Raw genomic sequence first — 18,762 nt, 5'->3', positions numbered from 1 at the left:
AGGTTAAGATTTGATGTTGACGCCGCTGCCGCCACCGCCGTCGGAAAAGCGGCGTCTATAGTCTCTCTGCTTCGCAGGTGAGACAAAAAGCATGATCACCATATCGGGTCTTAGTGCGAGGGCCATGAATTAAATTATTTTAATATGATGAACGTAGGGATCTGACAGAAGAGGAAGAACGAAGGGAAATAAGGTCTTGGAGATATTTGGGTGACATATTATGGGTAATTTTGTATACAATGAGTAGAATTTTGAACGTTTTGCGAGAGTGAACCGGAAGCCAATGAAGTGATTGGAGAATAGGGGTGATGTGTTCGTGTTTCTTGCTCAAGGTTACCATTCTCGCTGCACAGTTGAGGATTTGCGGGAGGGGAGGGATGGAAGGCTTTAAAGTTTCTAGTTTCAATTTATTTAATTTAATGTAATTGACTTTGTACATAAATGTTGCTGACTTATGTCAGTTTGAAACATGAGGAAAAGTAAAAATATTCATAGTTCTCTGAAAACTGATACTGGTTTAACCCTGCAACAGTTCAAAGCACACTTCCATATAATGCTAAATCTTTATCTAACAGAATTTATGTCTTCTTAAGAGAAAGAAACCTTTTTTTCCCTGTCCAATTCACAAACATCCATCAAAGCATGTAAGGAGCAAGGATTAGAAATTGCAAATTCAAAAATCTTCAAGCACCAATAAGGTTATAATGCAAAAAAAAAATATTCAGGTTGATCTGCCTTGCATCCCTGACATCACTGGGGGCCATTTCATAAAGCTGTTCGTAAGTTAAGAGCGATTTTAAGAACGACTGGCGAACATATCTTATCCGCTAAGTAATCACCCATGAACATACCATTCACCACAAGAAAGGATCACCAGTCGTTCTTAAAGTCGCTCTAACTTACGAACAGCTTTATGAAACAGCCCCCTTATCATCTATCATTTTAATGATAATATTTTTCTGTTTTAAAATACCAGAGAGATGTCTTTAAGCATTTAATGGATGTACTACTACCCTGATCTTGGGATTCTGGCTGGCTAACCCACACATAATATATGCACATTCTCCACTCCCAGTGGAATATTCCAACAAGTTTTTTCCTCACTTCATAGAATTTCGCATCCTACCGGGTACCCACTTAGCGCCTTTCAAAGGTCTTTTAAAGTTCAGCTTGAGAAAAAGACTAATGTGTAGAGTCCTTGAAAGGATGGGAATTCCAGGCAGAGTTTGTTGGAGTAATTGAACCATGTCTTCTAAAGCAATGTAGGTGTTTATGTCTTAAGTCTTATATTCTCTCCGAGAGCCATATAGCAGCCTTACATCCCGTCTTGATGACCGCATCCATTGCCGAGTACATGGGCGCCTAGAGAAGAGAACAGAATACATGGTAAAGTCAAATCTTGATTTTAGCTTCAACATGTCTGAATGGATTCGATTCCATGACATTTGCCCAAGCGCCAATTGCTACACTATAAATTCCACACACTAATAGAATGACTAACTTCAACCTTGGATATAACAATGTACCCTACCATCAACCTACAAACCCTAAATCTAACATTAAAACCCTATTGTTGCCCTAACCCTACATCTTAGACAAAATGAAGCCCTGAACATTTGTCGCAGTAGCAAATGTTGTGTCTCTATGAATCCACGGGAGGGGGGGGGTTGTAGGGGAAGGCATAGATGATCTTGGTCAACTCCATGAATTGGCATTCATGGAGAAGTCAGTTTAGTATTCTTAATACTAGTAGCTCATTGACGGTAAAAATATAGATTCGTATTAAAAGGCACATTAGCAAAATTCATTAGGATTGAGAAATATATATTATCCCCAGGTATGTGAAACTTTAAAAACAATTCAGAAGATAACCTGATAATAACAAATTTTACATGACTGATTGCTATACCTCAATATACTCAAAATATATGAATTCTTATTACCTTCTTTGCATCATTTTCAAGCCCTGTATTAAGATGTTCCAGCTCGTCATCTCTGAATTCCTTGATGATTTCTAATAGCTCCTTGTGAACCTCAGGATCGTCCTCGATCAGCGCACGGATCTGGCTGTATAATCAAAATGAAGGTTCATTTGGTATCCAGGGACCATTGTGAAAGTGAACTTAAGCATTCAATTTTACAGCAGACCAGGGGGTGATTCATAAAGCTTTTCGTGTTGTTAAGAGTGGCTTTAAGAACGACTGGTGAACCTTTCTTGCGTGCCAAACCTTCGCCAATGAACATTTTGGTGTATACCATTTACCACAAGAAAGGATCATCAGTCGTTCTTCAAGTTGCACTTCCCAATAGCTTTATGAAACATCCAACCGGGAATGAATTAATCATTTATTTTAAAAAGGCAATTTTCTTCACCCGACCAATCTAAAAGCTTCATTTCAGTAGGTAAAAGATTGATGATTGCTATCGCTAACAAATTGTCCCCTGTAGAGCTACCTAGGGCGAAGTTCGTGCAGGCTCTACTGCACTTCACTACCGCAACACTACGCTCCACCTACCCGAACTTCGGGAAAGTGAACTCGGTCGGATATTCCGAGTCACAAAGGGTGGGATGGAAATCACGTTTATTGTAAAAAAAAATATATATATATAACGAGAAACTAATTTAACTTAATATCTTACTCTAGACCCGTATTTCACTCCGTGTCCATCGTCTGGTTATCCTCAAAATTGGTGATTTTGGCCCAGTATCAATTTCCTCACACGTATTACTCACGGCCGATTTCAAAACATCGCATGCGTACTCACGGCCGATTTCAGAACATCACATGCGATGTTTTGAAATCGACTGGGAGTAACACGTGTGAGGAAATTGATACACGCCCAAAATCACCAATTTTGAGGATAACCGGAGGATGGACACGGAGTGAAATACGGGTTTAGAGTAAGATATTAAGTTAATTATCTTTCTTGTTATATTTTTTTTCTTTAATTTTTACAATAAACATGATTTCCATCCCATCCTTTGTGACTCGGAATATCCGATCAAGTTCACTGTCCCGAAGTTCGAGTAGGTGGAGCGTAGTGTAGCGGTAGTGGAGTGGAGCCTGCACGAGCTTTGCCCGAGGTACCTGTACAGCATGAACATTATGTACAATATAAACAAACCCCACACATTTTTAAATCATGTAATGATATATACATACTCATTATAATGTTCTCCTATTGATTCTTCCACTGCTACTGTACAGGCCATGGCAGCTTCCTTTCCCATCAGAGCTGAACCAGCACCTAAAGAAATTTAAGAGATTAATGATTTAAAAAAAAATGTTTATCCATAGCCATACACAGCGCATAAAAATTTTTGAAGAAAAAAATTGAAAGCAAGGGAGAAAAGTGACAGAGCTTACAATACAATATAAGTTTTCATATAGCGCTCTTCATAATGATTGTATCACAGCGCTTTCATTGGGTGTTTATGCATTAATTGTAAAGTGAAATTGAAGGATTTTGTGCATCCTCTTATTGCTGAATTTTGTGAAAAATGTGAATTTTGAAAAATTTCAGTGAAAAAATTTCCGGGTGGGGGGGGGGGACTGCCCCGCTCCTGAGTCAGGCCATGTGTTAATTTATTTTAATGTGATTCATGATAGAGTCATGTGGTCTAGTGATTGGAACATTGGACATCTGATTGCAATGGTTCAAAATAGCCAGAGTGAAATCTGCTTTTTTCATTAAAGGTCAAGTCCACCACAGAAAAATGTTGATTTGAATAAATAGAGAAAAATCAAACTAGCATAAGACTGAAAATCGAATGTAAAATAAGAAAGTTATTACATTTTAAAGTTTCGCTTATTTTTCACAAAACAGTGATATGCACAACTCAGTGACGTGGAAATGAGACAGTTGGTGATGTCCCTCACTCACTATTTCTTTTGTTTTTTATTGTTTCAATTATACAATATTTCATTTTTACAAATGTGACAATAAGGACCAACTTGACTACACCATATAGTATTGAATAATGCTAATTACATATGTTTAGGGAGGAATTATCGTTGTTTCACTTGACAATGAGGAGAAAATCAGAATATTTCATATTTCATATAATAAAATACAAAAGAAACAGTGAGTGGATGACGTCATCGGTCTCCTCTTTTGCATACCGAACAGGATATGCATATAACTGTTTTGTGAAATTAAGCGAAACTTTAAAATGTCATTACTTTCTTATTTTACATCCGATTTTGATGAAATTTTCAGTGTATGCTTGTTGGATTTTTCTCTTTTTATTCAAATCTACTTTTTGTTCGAGTGGACTTGTCCTATAAGTCAACCACTATGACTGATCAAAATATCCAATGTAATTGGTCATACCAGCTGGTCCTGCTGAGTTTGTAAAAGAGTTACTGCAACAGCAACAGGACCATATTGTGAATCTACATAAATAATGCTTTCACCATTGTTAATACAATACTACTAATTTATAAGTTGTCAAAGAAAATGCTAATGCACCTCAAATGTAATTTATGCAGATCTCCTTTATGTACTTACATATGCTTATGAATAATTGATGTGTTGCATTATGTACTTTTTTAAACAAGAATGAATTAAATGCAAATCAAAATGAAGTGTGATTATTCAAAATAGAGTCTTCTTTTCTTGGAATGTCAGGAATAATATCCGGCTCATACTGATATTCAAGTTGTTGATAAATTTGCTCTTACAGTCAACACAAACCAGGAGCCACCTCAAGTCATCACATCTGACCAGCTTCCTAACCCATAATGCATCATTCTCAGCAGTGTAGTCTTGTAATATAAACCCACTTGAATAGTAAGACACTAATTGACTACTCAGTACATTCACATCACAATAATGATGTTATCAAGTAAACAATTACCTTTCCTGTACTAGAGAAATTTTGGTTTCTCTATACAAATGAATTTATATACTTATTCATTCTCGGAATTATTTATAGTAATCTGAAAGGCACATTTTAAGACTAGCTATTTATGCACATACAAATGACAGACCGCACACAGTTAGCCCCCCCCCCCCCCTTCAAAGTCAAGTCTAGTTTTATGACATTGCCCCAATAATATAAAAAATATTTCCGATTAGCAAGTGATTCATACCCAAGACAAAGCCTGCAACATTCCAGATTGGTAACAGAGCTGTGGGACGTACTCTGTGTTCTGGGATCAGTCTCTCAAATGTCTCCTTGTGATGCTTCTCTTGGTCCCACATTTCCTGGAAAAAAAAATCATGAATAAAACTTATTGCCACAATTTAACAAAAAACGAGCAAATTTCTAAGCATAGTGCAAGAGTCTGCACAAGGTGAGCATTCATTTAATCCTACATAATAATAATAATAATAGGCATTTATATAGCGCCATCTATCTAGAAATATTCTATTCCGAGGCGCACAAGAAAAGAAGAAAGTTTGGATGAGTGTCAAAGTGCCAATAACTAATACTGTTAGAAAAGATTTCAGTGTAGGTTTGAAGGTCTCCAGTGATTGTATAATTCTTAATTTTAACGGCAAATTATTCCAGAGAGAAGGTGCTAAGGCAGAGAAAGCTTGTGCACCATATGCTACACGTGTCTTGGGAGTCTTAAAAAGTTAAGAAGTTGCTGGTGTGATGATCTCAGGCTACGAGCTGGTGCATAAGGCGTGACAAGGTCTTGTAGATACTTTGGGGCCAAACCATTTAACACTTTCCAAGTGAGAATAAGAATTTTAAATTCTATACGCTTCCGGATCAGTAACCAATGTAACTTTTGGAAAATTGGTGAGATGTGTTGATATTTTTACATACCAGTTAAAACCTGGCAGCTGTATTCTGAGCATACTGAAGTTTATTAACATTGCGTGAGGTATGCAATGCAATTGCAGCATATTGCACCATCGCTTTCAGATCATTTTGTGTGAGATAGGGCTAAATGTCCCCGTATAGAAATTACATATGCTGCTATGTCTTGTAAGAATTCTGGTTGTGAAAATCATGTTTCATTCATGAAAAAGTATCTATAATTAGTAGTTGCTTAACTGGCTAACCATATAGTTGTTGTTTTATGTCTAACTTTCGTTTGCTTTGATTGGCCTAGCTAGAAGCACTTATACCTTGGTAACTGTCAGATATTATACAAATAATGCACGTAAGCGCGTGCGTGCAGGGCCAAATAATGAACGATATGCGAGAAGAGGCAATGGATATACTGCGTGAGGTCCGCAGAACCAAACGTCACATACATGCAGCAGCAGCAGCAGCATCAGACGTATTGCCAAAGTTTCATGTAACAGCATCAGCCTCCCAAAGCTCCTAAAGACGAAAGCTGGAGCCATTACCTATGATCCAACAAATATGTACAAAGAGTTACGATTGATCCAATCAATCGTACTGTAACTCTACATATGGAAATCCATCAGTGTCATAATTTTTTTCTACAGTAAATTTGAACAATGTCCTTTATAAACAAAGAGAAGCACAGTGAATTTTCAAGAAAACAATGAATGCATGAAATATACATCATAATTGAAAAACATTTTGAACAAATATGCATAATAGTTGTTGACATTGCTGGCCATCCGTAGATGTGATTGATCAGATCAATTGTAACTCTTTGTCAGAAGGGGCCCAGATGAATCTTTACGATTGGTAAGTAAGCTAGTACTACCAACCTGTATGAGTGGTCCTACTGATGAATTCTTGAGTACAGCAAGCTGACCAGCATAGATCCTATCAGCTCCGACCTCTCCAGCGTGATCCACCCTGATGATCCGGTCTATCATCTCTTTCCTCGTAAGGCCAGACATAGAGCTAGCTGACCTCTGACCTTTGACCTCCGTAACGGCTCTCATTGCCCGCAACTTGTATTGCCTCAGAACACAATACCTCATTGAACCAAGATTCTGCATCATGGATGGTTGGTACACTTTAAATCTGGCTGTGAGCAAAGAGATACAATAGAGATTACAGGATTTGTCTATGATATTTCATAATAAACCAAAGTTCGGGAATCTCACCTTTGACATATGATGTCAGCAAAAAATTAATATAACACAACTGCTAACTTATGAAATAACTTTTACTAAATCTCCTTTTTCATCTTCTTTCAAACTCACATCCAAAACAATTTTATAGTCGTGTGACAGTAAAGAATTCTCATTATGTGTATAAGGTTAAACAAAATAAACTGATTTCTAAAAAAAACTTATCAAAGTTTTACAAGGGCACTGCACAAATTCTGATCAGTCAAAATGAACATTTTTTTTTTACAAAGGCTAGCTTCAATAATCTTTATTAAGCACAGTATATCAATAATTAAGAGATTGGTTCAATCACAGAGAGGTTATAGCCTCTCACATCCATTGGTGTCTGAATCCACAGTCACAAAGTGGCAAAAGAAAGACTAATGAAAATGAGATAGTATTACAGAAACTTCCTACTTTTTCACATGGCCTTAATGGGTATGTAGAAGTGATTGGCTCAATCACAAGTAAGCTAAAGGAAGTAGACATCAAAATTTAAATAAAGGAACAACCACACAGCCACACACAGATCGGGGGGGGGGGATGTTCCAGTAAGCACTCCTAGTATCAATGAGGACAATACATAAATAGTACTGACCTCATAGGTGAAAATAGCACATTAAAACGGGTTGGTGCATGAACCCACGGTAACACACAATGTTGGCGACAAGGCTTGTCGTGGGTCTTTTTAATTATGATCTGTTTTGAGTGAAATTAGTTTGTGTATTGTAGTGCAGATATTATAAGGTTAAATTAGGTGCAGTTCTGGATGCAGGATCCTCTGTTCCTCTATGTCTAGCTCACTGTGACGTCTAAAGAATTTGCACAGTCTGGGGGAGGAACCTTATAACCAAATTTAAATTATGCATTACGCCACCAAAAATAAATCCTCTTTTCAATTTGTAATACATCCTTAGGCTCCACTTCAAGCTCAGGAAGACTACTCCATAAGTTACAGATTCTCAATGTAAAAAGTTCTTACGTGTATTCTTGATAACTCTAATCTTAAAAAGCTTGTGCATATAACCCTTTGTACTGGTGAGAGAATTAAGTTGCATACATGGGGCAACATCAGGGTCATAATTCTGAAGATAATAAAGGTCTCTATCATCATGTCAACCCTATAGCCCTAGCCTGTCTATAAACAAGAGTAGGCAAATTAAGCTTCTTCAGTCTCTCAGGATATGAGAGCCCTTTCAAAGATGGGATGTAGCGAGTAGCTCGTCTCAGCACATTATCAAGGAAATGAATATGTTTTACTTTGTATGGATTCTACACAGCGCAACCATACTCTAAATGAGGCCGAACCAAAGTCTTCATAAGTCTCTTGAACATATCTTCATCCAGAAAACAAAAATGACCTCCCTAACAAGCCTGCTAGCCTGTTTACTAGCTTTTCACACAATTTTCTGTGTGTGAGCATCAAATTACAGTACACCTTATATTTCAATGTCTAGGTCCTTCATCGAATCAACATGCTCTAAATTCTGTAGCCCTACAATGCTACCTTTCTTAAAATGATATCAAAATTTATATTTGAGGTACAAATATCTGTGGATTTTGTACAATGGTGGTTTAAAAGTCTGACTACTCTGGCAGCTTTTATCAACCTTATTGTGATCCTAGTGACTAGGCTATTAATTCATGATTATTTTAACATAGGGCATATTTTTGTGTGTGACTGTGTGGAACAGTTGTGGAGTCACCGAAGCTTAAACCAGTTTTAAGTGGCAAAGTGAGAGGTGATTTCCCAAGGACCAAGCTGGTTTGGAAGATTGCCTTCAAGTTCAAGACCACTTAGAGAGTGCGTCCTCATCCGGCAATAAACATTAAATTGATTTCCACTGAACTAAGTTAGAGGTCAAGTCCACCTCAGGAAAATTTTGATTTGAATCAACAGCGAAAAATCAGACAAGCATATTGCTGAAAATTTCATCAAAATTGGATGTAAAATAAGAAAGTTGTGACATTTTTAAGCTTCCCTTATTTTTCAATAAATAGTTATACAGATATGCACAATTTAGCCACATGAAAATGAGAAAGTCAATCTCCCTCACTCACAAGCCTATTTCTTTTGTTCATAATTTATTGTTTGAATTATAACAATATTTCAATTACTGATTTGACAATAAGGACCAACTTGACTGAACCATAAAATGTTAAAGAATGGTAATTCCACAACTTCAGGGAGAAATAACTTTGTTTCATAGGACAATGAGGAGAAATTACTAAAGTTAGGTCTACATTGTAAGTTACATACAAAAGAAATAGTGAGTGATGTTATCAGTTACCTCATTTGCATTTAGGGTCTAATAGCAAGCAGGATGAGCACATAACTATTTTTTCTGCAATTAGATCTAGAACTAGAAGCGAAACTTGAAAATACCATAAATTTCTTATTTTACATCTGATTTAGAGGCTAGAAGAAATTTTCAGTGTCATGAGACATGATTGCTTGTTGGATTTTTCTCTTTTTAATTTTTTCAGATCTAGATCTTTCAAAATCAAATCAACTTTTTGTTGGGGTGGACTTGTCTGATGAGAATGGGGTTATGCCAACCCATGGCTCAAATTCGGCTAGTCTTGAGGACTCCATGATGATGTCTTTTTTCAATCTGACATATAGTTATTCATCATTGGAGGCTTGAACAGCCCTTCATATACATGTACGAGAAGCAGGTAACTAAAGATGGATTTCCTTGGGAAATAGGAAATAATTTTGATGAAATAATCAAGTAAACTATTTTCATTTTATTAATTTGTACACCTTCCAACGCCTATTAATGCGTAGGAAGGTTAAAAAAAATCTTCGGTAAAAATGTTAAAAAAGGAAGGTTTCTTAATACCAGATTGATGTCGTGTTGACCCCTTGATCCACATGTAAACAAAGCAAATACAATACTAGCGCCGACCCTCGAACCACTTATGTATTACGTGCTTCCGAAAAGCAATGCCGTCGACGCGACATCAATCTGGTAAGAAACCTTTATTTTGTAAGTTTCACCAAAATTTTTTTTTAACCTTCCTATGCATTATTACAGGGACTCAGTTTTATAATTATGAGGGGAGCAATAAATAGCTCTCCTAGATCTTTTAAGGAGAGCGGTAGAGGAGCACTGCAAAAAGCTCTTCTTCAACATACAAGGGGAGCTTTTTGTCCAATTAACAAAACAGATGAAGGAAATGTATGTACTATAAAGTTACAATCAACAACCAAAGGAAGTATTTGTAATTGTTATACAATGTTTTGTAATTAGATTGTGTGTTATCAAAACCTGTTTGAGTTAGGTTTTTACTTTGGCTTAAAGTTAAGTCACTGACAATTTTTTTTTCAGGGGCTCCATTTTAATTTTTTTTGGCAAATATCGGGGGCTACTTTTTGCATTTCGGGGGCTCTTTTTAAATGCTACTTTTTTGTATTTTGACAAATTTTGTCTCTATTTTCGTCTCTTTTCTGTTTTGTATTGTTGATGAAGTTGTTGTGTAGTTGTACCAGGACGGGTGTTCTCTTAAGCTCCCCTCCCTGATATGACAACTTATTAATGAATTATTACTTTTTGTTCAATATTGTATGATTTTTAAAGTTATTTTTCATGCATAGAATCTTGGTTGTGGGTGAGTGCGTGTGTGTGTGACTGTGAGTTGGACTTGGATATAAATGAATTCAATATACTAATTTCTACTCCATCTATTCCAGTACAATACCCTGTACTCAGCCATGTACATGTAACAAAGGCCCACATCCCCTAACTTTTCCTGAAGTTCTTTGAAAATGCAGATCTCCATGAAAATTTAATTTCTCTATTGGGGAGTCTAAATTCGGTGAGAATGTATTCATTAAGAACTTAAATATACATGACAATGAAGAAATCATCAAACTTTATTGGCAGTTTTGAATAATATTCATGAAATGTAAACTCTGTCTGAAACAGAAAATCACCATCATTGAGGCCTTTACTGAGTGAATTGTCCCCCAGAGCTCTGGCAGAGACAGAGCTCTAACAGGCTAGCTAGTAAAAGCGCCAATGCGTGAGCCTGCCGCCAGCCTTGTAAAATAGATGGAGCTTTGTTTGATGATTTATTGTCTGATATAATACCTCATCCCCTAGAAAAAGAAAATAAATAATTTTTTAGTTATAATTATTAATAAATAATGTAACTTATTTTGAAAGTTAATGTAATAAGCCGTTTTGAAAAGCAAAGCCGAATGACAACTCACCAATGCTTGGTTACAAGACTCGGGGATTTATTTCCTGTGTAATTCGAATTATTTAATCACAGAATTGTGATATCTGTAGGGGAAACAAGTGCATTCGAAATTGCACATGGTGGTAGTCAAAATGGACCCCTATACATGCAACTGTTTCCCGACCGTTGCATTGATTTTTTTTCGTACTTGTTATCATACCATGTGTATGGAAATACCTGGTACAGAAAAAATAACGCAACGTCGGAATTTGAAACTGCGCTACTCGCTATTTTTGAGGATTATTCATGATTTTGAGTGTTGGATTTTGGATGATTTCTAAATGGTAAGCGGAGCTCGAGCATATTGAGTTGTTATCACTCGGCAATAAGCATGATTTTGGGTGATTTCAAGGGCGACTTTAGGCATTTCCGCGCAGGTCAACAATCGCGAGGCGCGCTATTAATCGCGCTATTAATCGCGCTACCTAAAACGGATTAAGGCGCACATGTAGCACGCGGCGATTGCTCTCGCGCGCCTTAAAATCGAATCCCTGTTATTAATATTAGGCGTTGGAAGGTGTAAAAATTAATAAAATAAAAATAGTTTACTTGAATATTTCATCAAATTCAAAATTTTGCAAATATGTTATTGATTGTTAATCTTCTCCATGAAAAAAAGGAGTGTCATCTTATTTGCCATAGTTCAAATTGATCTAATAATTGTACAATTGGAACAGAAAATTTGCAATTGATTGCAAATATTTTCTAGCAACACCCCGGCCCTCACTGGATTATTAATCAACGGTCTCGCCACTCATCCGTACGCCGTTTCTAAAGGGCTAGCTACTACCGCGAGGACGGTAGGTTTGGCTAAATGTACCGGAACGGCCTACGGTACCGTACTCGGACAATCTGCAATGTTTATTTATGAGGTGATGACTTATCCTTCGTCTTAAACCGTAGAAAATATCTACATAATTGTATTTTACACTTTTTTTAAACATCAACCATAGAAGAATATAAAAATAAGCAACAACATATCGAGCTTTGCTACGAGCAACACGTTTAATTAGCCGATAGACAACCAACTGTTGTGCGACGATACTCCGTGGAGGTTTATGCACACTACTGGAAGAAGAAGAAGAAGAAGAAGAAGGGTCTCGTAGCTCCCTCTCGTGCAGCATGACATTGATTACAAAATTCTATTATGCAAGCTCGATAATAGACTCTATACGCATGCGCAAATTAAAAGGGAATTCCCCTTTGAGCAAACTTTAGAGGCGCAGAAATTAGTCTAGTTCCCCCTACCCATATGGTCTTCGACTGTTGTCCAAATCGATTTTTACCCCGTGTATGATTCCCGGGGGGGGGGGGGGGGCACTTACATTGACGAGTGGATACCATGCGCGACCAAAAAAACACGTAAAAAGGATGTCTTTTTCACGATAGGGCACGTTACATACGTAACGTGATAAGGGTGCATGTCAAAAACACAAAAATAATGAAAAAAGGGTATTTATTTCGCTAGGGAAATTACGTGTTTAGGGTCGAATTTGCGGGGATGATAAAACAAAGATAGAATGTTTTATAAAGGATGTCTTTTTTGCCCCAACACTTCGTGTTTATGGTCCGATTTGCGCGAGGTGTAAAAGGTGGGGTAGTACTAAACCAAATAAGGTAAAGCCGACGACCGAAGGACCCGTGACAATGAAACATTCCTTTACTTGTTTAGGGGTTCATTTCAGGGAACATTTGCTAAGAGTATCGTTTTGTTTCCAATACTTGTTAAGGGGTGCATTTTCAGAAAATGGAAATTACTTGTTTAGGGTGCTTTTCGAGACCCCTTGGTCGCGCATGGTATCCACTCGTGAATGGAAGTGCCCCCCCCCCCCGGGGTATGATTTTAAACTGATATCTGCCTTTTAACATGAGAGAGCAAACATGCATTGTTGGCTCTGATGGCTTTCCATAGGTGTGGCTGATCGGATCAATCGCAACTCTCCGTAGGATGGGGTCCAGTCGCAAATCTTTGCTAGATTGGGTCCAGATTTTTAGTATTGTGGAACCAACGTTGAGCCAATCGATCATGATGCAGAGATCAATAGTTTTGGGTTGATTTTTTTCCCTTCATCATAATTATTAGGAGCCAATTATGAATTAGATATTCTGCACTTTTCATGTTTGTATCTTATGTGTTTCGACCCCAACTATATAAAAGAAGAAAAATAGGCCCTACGTGTTTTTGATATGCGAAGCACAGTGGCGTACCTGGGATTTCCCACAGGGGGGGGGGGGCAAAACCGGTCGAAAAATTTGACAAGCAAAAAAAAAAGTCTTCAAGCTCGTCAGGCCGGGGGGCAGGGATATGTATTTTGTATGGGTTGTGACTCGTCAGGGGCAGACTACCCCCTCTGCCCCCCGTATAGGTACGCCTAGTGGCGAAGCATGAACTGAATGTTATTCTTATATACACTAACATTATAAGGAGTGTCAAATCATGCTTTAGTGAAGCGCCAGCTGACCTCCAAACAGGACGTTTTAAATCCCTATATAACAACAACAAAAAAGATGCATATCTCATTAATAATTTTAAGCAATCTATATTTATCCGAGTGCGAACCGCGAGCTTAAATTTTGTTGGTTTTCTGACCTGAAAAGTGACAGGAACTGTTGAGGAGGAATGGAGGATTACTATTCACTATGAAGCAAGAGGTAAGCTGTGGTTGATTAAAAAAAATAATCCGAACTAAGAAAATAGGTCATTTGGATTGAAGTACCCTGTATATAATATTTGAATATAGGCCGATCGTGAATGTGAAGCTCGAGCTGAAAACTTAAGCCGACATGAATAATGGCATTTATTAAAACAGGAATTCCTGAAGAAAATTAGGCCTATCTCAGAACAGGTACTGACGTAGGCAACTTGTTCGTCCAGCATATCCAAAGCAAGCGGCATATTTTTTTCGAAAACAAAAATCCATATTATAATCCTAATACTATCGACAGTCAGAGTTCTACGTACAGAAAAGGGAATTCTTTTCCTCGACGTGATTTCGTTTGTTCATGGTCCATATTTGTTGAAGAGAAAGTGACCGTCGTAAAATTTCCCAAAGAATTTCATTTTTTATCATCGCTTAAACTTAAAGAGAACATGAACAAAATTAATACGGTTATATCCTTCCCAACAGCCATGATCAGAAACAAGACCTTAGATTAATTCGTGTTAATTCAATTTAATTGATTTCGTCTAATCAACAAATTCGTTTTGAATCTGCGAGATATTTTGAAAGAATAAATAACATTTCATTTATTTAGATAACATCGATAACCATAATGTTAGAAATCAAAATATAATTAAAGCAATGATGAATAATTGCTTTAATTATAGTTTATAACATTATTGTTATCAATTTTATCTAAATGAACAAATGTTGTTATAATATAATCAAAGCAATGATGAATTAAAAGAATGAAAATGACATCAATCAAGTCAATTTAATCTTTTTATTCTCCACTTTCAATACAATTATACAGTAATGGGATATGATATCATATTATTAAATTTGGGGTATACATACACGATTAACACAATTACAATAGACAATTATCAAAATAAAATATGAATTGAGAGAGAATGATGACCTACTGAAAAGCATGCAGAGCTTGTATTTGAAGAAATAAAACAAACTCTTATGTTGTATTGTTTATACTGAAATGTTTTTTTTTTGTATTATTTGCCGAATAAGTTACAATAATATAATCAAGATAAATATGCCACATAACATTTAGGTCATACATTTAAATTTTACAAAACAATAAAGCAATAGTCATAATAAAGTAATCAATGACATTTTAAACGAATGCAGGAGACCGTCATCGTGAGCTGTTAAGCTTGACAATGATGTCGGCCTCGTTAAATAATAATAATGATAAAAAAATAATAATAATAATTAATAATAATAACACTCAATGTGATCACAAAAAGATTATCGAATGGCGAGATATATACAATCATTACGAAATCCGAAATCTTGTCAGCTAGATCGAGAGTGTTTCATTAACTTTTTTTTGTCCGGCAAGTTGTCAGATCTTATAAGTTCCCTTGATTTTGATTGGCTGAAAAGCACTGTTACTATAATATAAGGTAAATGTCGGATAAAATAGGACTCGTCGATTAAACTTCTGACTGGTCCTTTCATGAAACCCTCCCCCGATCATCTCTTCTAAAAAAACGATGTAGACATGACGAGATCAAAGTCAAAGCTCTATGACTACATGCATCCCTTACGTAGAGGTGCTGTGGCTCAGTGGATAAGTCTCCGGACTGTGAACCACAAGGTCCGGGGATCAAATCCCATCACAGCAGTAGCGTCCTTTGGCAAGGCATTTATCTACATTTGCCACTCTCGACCCAGGTGTAGTAAATGGGTACCCGGTAGGAAGGAATTCCTTGAATGCTTGATGCGCCCGATCAGGGCAGCCGTGCGAAAGCCGGGGTAATAAAGGTTTTCCCGTCCAATTTCATTAGAGTTGCAATTAAATTAATGAAAGGACGTTCAAAATCGAAATATTTCGTCCACCCTCTGCACACATGGTTCATTTTCATTCATTGAGCATTTAATTCCGTTTTATATCATTCCTTTTAATTTTTTTAGAAATTCAGTTCAGAGAGAAACTCTTTCTAATTAATGGCCCTAAGGTGTCATTTAATTTCGCGACGAGCTGATCGTTTAATTTCGCCTGAAACACCATTTTCAATTTCATTTATCAGAACACATATTTGCACTTTAAACTTCCAAATTCTGATAATGTTTCTGTATTTATTTTTTTTAAAAACTTTATCCTCTATTTCTATTTTTTGCGGATCTTTTCAGTTAGAATAATTTTATTCCATTATGTTTGATAAAGACGTAATTCATGTAACACTTATAGGATATGGTTGTAAACGCTTATTCTTTAAGTGATTGATGAGTGAGTTTAGGGGCGGATCCAGGATTTCCCAAAAGGGGGCACCTTTTCCGGAGGAATTTGACGAATAAAAAAAAGAAGGTTGTTTACCAAAGAATAAGGGTATTTCGTCCACGAAAAAAAATAATTGCGCCTCTAAAAGGGGGGGGGGGGCACGAGTCGGCTGTGCCCTCCCCCTGGATCCGCCATTGAGTGTGTAGATGACCTAGTATGCCAATGGTCGATATTTTTTCTTCATCATCTTGTTCTTTTTTATTTTACATAATTGTATATAATTTAAATCGTTTTGGGGGAAGGGATGGGTATCATGGAATTGAACACAGTCTATACATATATGAAAGTGGAACAAAAACGAGTTGTTGTTCCGATGATGGTCTGTCAGATGTAAAATTCAGTAAAATTTTTAACATCCAATCTAGGGGTAAACCCATTTCCATAATTATTCAAAAGAAGTAAAAAAAAAAAACGAAAAACACTGTCCATATCTTGTAAGTGATTGCATATTAATGATTTTGAATTCCTAAACGTTCGCAAGGAAGGTACCGGTGAGAATTTGAAAACACTACTCAGCTATTTTAATTTGATCGTTCTTTATAAATGTTTAAATGAAATAACTATGAAATCGCGTGCCAGTAGAATTAAGTATTTGGCTATTTAAATGCTGATCTCATAGGTCATTTAAATTAGTTGCAAATTGAATTATTACATCATTAAATCGGTTGAAATTTTGACGAAATTGGACGGGAAAACCTATAGTATGCAGCGCTTAGAAACATTAATTAAGCGCTATATGAAAATTACATATTATTATTATTCTATCGTATGGATGCTTCAAATTCCATCAGGATGTCCAAACCACAGATCTCGGTTCTCGTCATGTCTACATTCTAAAGAAGAAAATAATGATCAGCTGGCAAGATTTCGGATTTCGACATAATTGTCTACATTCTGAAGAAGAGATCGAAGATCGGCTGACAAGATCTCAAATCTCGTTGTGCCAATTCATACGTGAGAGAGATGATCAGATTACAAGATCTCGGATTTCATCATCATTTTGTCATGTACTCTTGAATTAATGTTGACATGAGAACCGGTCGAGCTTTCACCATGTCTACACTCTGAAGAAGAGAATGATATCAGGTGACACGATAGATCTAAGCAGCCTGCCATCTAAATTGTCTGCTCTTATGTTGACTGACAAGTTCTTGGATGTCGTATTTTTGCATCCTTACATTATGATTATCTCTCATAAGATCGAAGTTTTGGCGACAAAATTTGCATTGGGTTTGTACGTTACTATAGGATAACACGTTTTTGAACAATTTTTGTTGTGCGAGACTTGAAGATAAACAAATAATTAGAGCTTATCAGCTAAAAAATCTCTTTCTCGTTATGATATGTGGAAGAGTATGATCAGAATGATTACAAGATCTTGCTTCTCATCATCTCGTCGTCTGTTCATTCGTTCTAATGCATGTTGACATGCTATCCGAGATCTCGCCATGTGATCTCGGATCTCGTCGATGGTGGAAGCTTAAAAGTGCCACCAGTTATCCATGCTGATCTCACCATTGCTACATGATAGAGAAGAGATAGACTTAGATCTCGGAGTTATATCGATCGTTTTAGAAATTTTGTTAGATGACAAGAACTCTGATCTAGCCATTATAACATTTTGAAGAGATGATCACTACTAAAGGTCTTGGATCTTAGTGCCCGCTTTGGTTCTCCGTTCATTAGATGACCTTCGTTACGACCCCACTCTACATGCAGAAGGGGGGTATTATTTTGAAGAACCTTTTGAAAGACCAACAATTGGCAAAGTCTACAGCTGTCTCCAAGATCACTTAAATTTGTCATCTCTGTGGAATGGCTCCGAAAGACCCCTCAAAGAACTGTGAAAAAGTGATTGGTACTTCTTGTCTTACTGGGCTTAGACTAGTCATCTTTCAATGGTCTTTCAGGGATCTTTTATGCAACAATTAGTGATCTCTCATAATTCTTTCCATGCGGTCTTTCAATGATCTTTTAATGATCTCTCATTAGTCTTTCAGTGATCCCCACAAAGATCGTGAAAGACTGTCAAAAGATCATGGAAAGATTAATAAGTTTATCAACACCGCTGAAAGACAATAAAAAGACCATTTTCTTGAAAGACAGTTTTGAGCCGTTAAATTTTTTTTTGAGATCATGCAGACCACGAAGATCACTGAAATATAAATCAGGAATTATGAAAGACCTCAGAGATCTTTGAAAATTGATTGAAAGACCTTTGAAAGATCAAGCAAGTTTCATAGTCTTACAGAGGTCTTGCTCTCTGTAAAAGTGGCCATCAGGCTAATGGGCCAGCCAAGGAGTTAATTGTTCCCATATTAGGTTAAGTTATTACAGCATACAGCAAAAACGGTATTAACCGGTGTACATAGAGGACCACACCAATTATTTTACACCGGTGTTTAATTGGTGGTGTTATAGTTTTACATCTATATAGGTTATTAAAACACCTATGGTTGTTACATTTACACTCTTTGGTGTTATGTTCAATCTCTAGGGTGTTATCTTAATACCTCAGGGTGTGGTCCTCTATTAACACCAATTGGTGTTAGTTTT

At 36.7% G+C, this 18,762-nt stretch overlaps 1 protein-coding gene across 1 annotated transcript; it reads right to left on the bottom strand.

Moving 5' to 3' along the window:
• Positions 1-889: 889 nt before the first annotated feature.
• Positions 890-11,237, bottom strand: LOC121423303 (5-demethoxyubiquinone hydroxylase, mitochondrial-like). The gene is made up of 6 exons (XM_041618646.1): positions 11,216-11,237; positions 6,646-6,911; positions 5,097-5,211; positions 3,165-3,249; positions 1,944-2,067; positions 890-1,362 (listed from the first exon to the last, which is right to left on the bottom strand). The coding sequence occupies exons 2-6, from the start codon at positions 6,883-6,885 to the stop codon at positions 1,285-1,287; spliced, it is 642 nt and encodes a 213-aa protein (XP_041474580.1). The 5' UTR covers positions 6,886-6,911; positions 11,216-11,237; the 3' UTR covers positions 890-1,284.
• Between the last annotated feature and the right edge of the window lie 7,525 nt (positions 11,238-18,762).

Source organism: Lytechinus variegatus, chromosome 10, assembly GCF_018143015.1.
Source record: "Lytechinus variegatus isolate NC3 chromosome 10, Lvar_3.0, whole genome shotgun sequence".
Taxonomy (NCBI): domain Eukaryota; kingdom Metazoa; phylum Echinodermata; class Echinoidea; order Temnopleuroida; family Toxopneustidae; genus Lytechinus; species Lytechinus variegatus.
Note: the sequence above shows the minus strand (reverse complement) of the source record. Positions and strands in the feature narration are given on the sequence as shown.

Excerpts from the sequence above, each read along its gene's own strand:
- LOC121423303 (XM_041618646.1), bottom strand. The coding sequence starts at position 6,885 with ATGATGCAGAATCTTGGTTCAATGAGGTATTGTGTTCTGAGGCAATAC. Across the intron at positions 5,212-6,645 it reads CAGTAGGACCACTCATACAG|GAAATGTGGGACCAAGAGAA; the intron begins GTTGGTAGTACT and ends TTTTTTTTCCAG. Across the intron at positions 3,250-5,096 it reads TGTTGCAGGCTTTGTCTTGG|GTGCTGGTTCAGCTCTGATG; the intron begins GTATGAATCACT and ends AAATTTCTTTAG.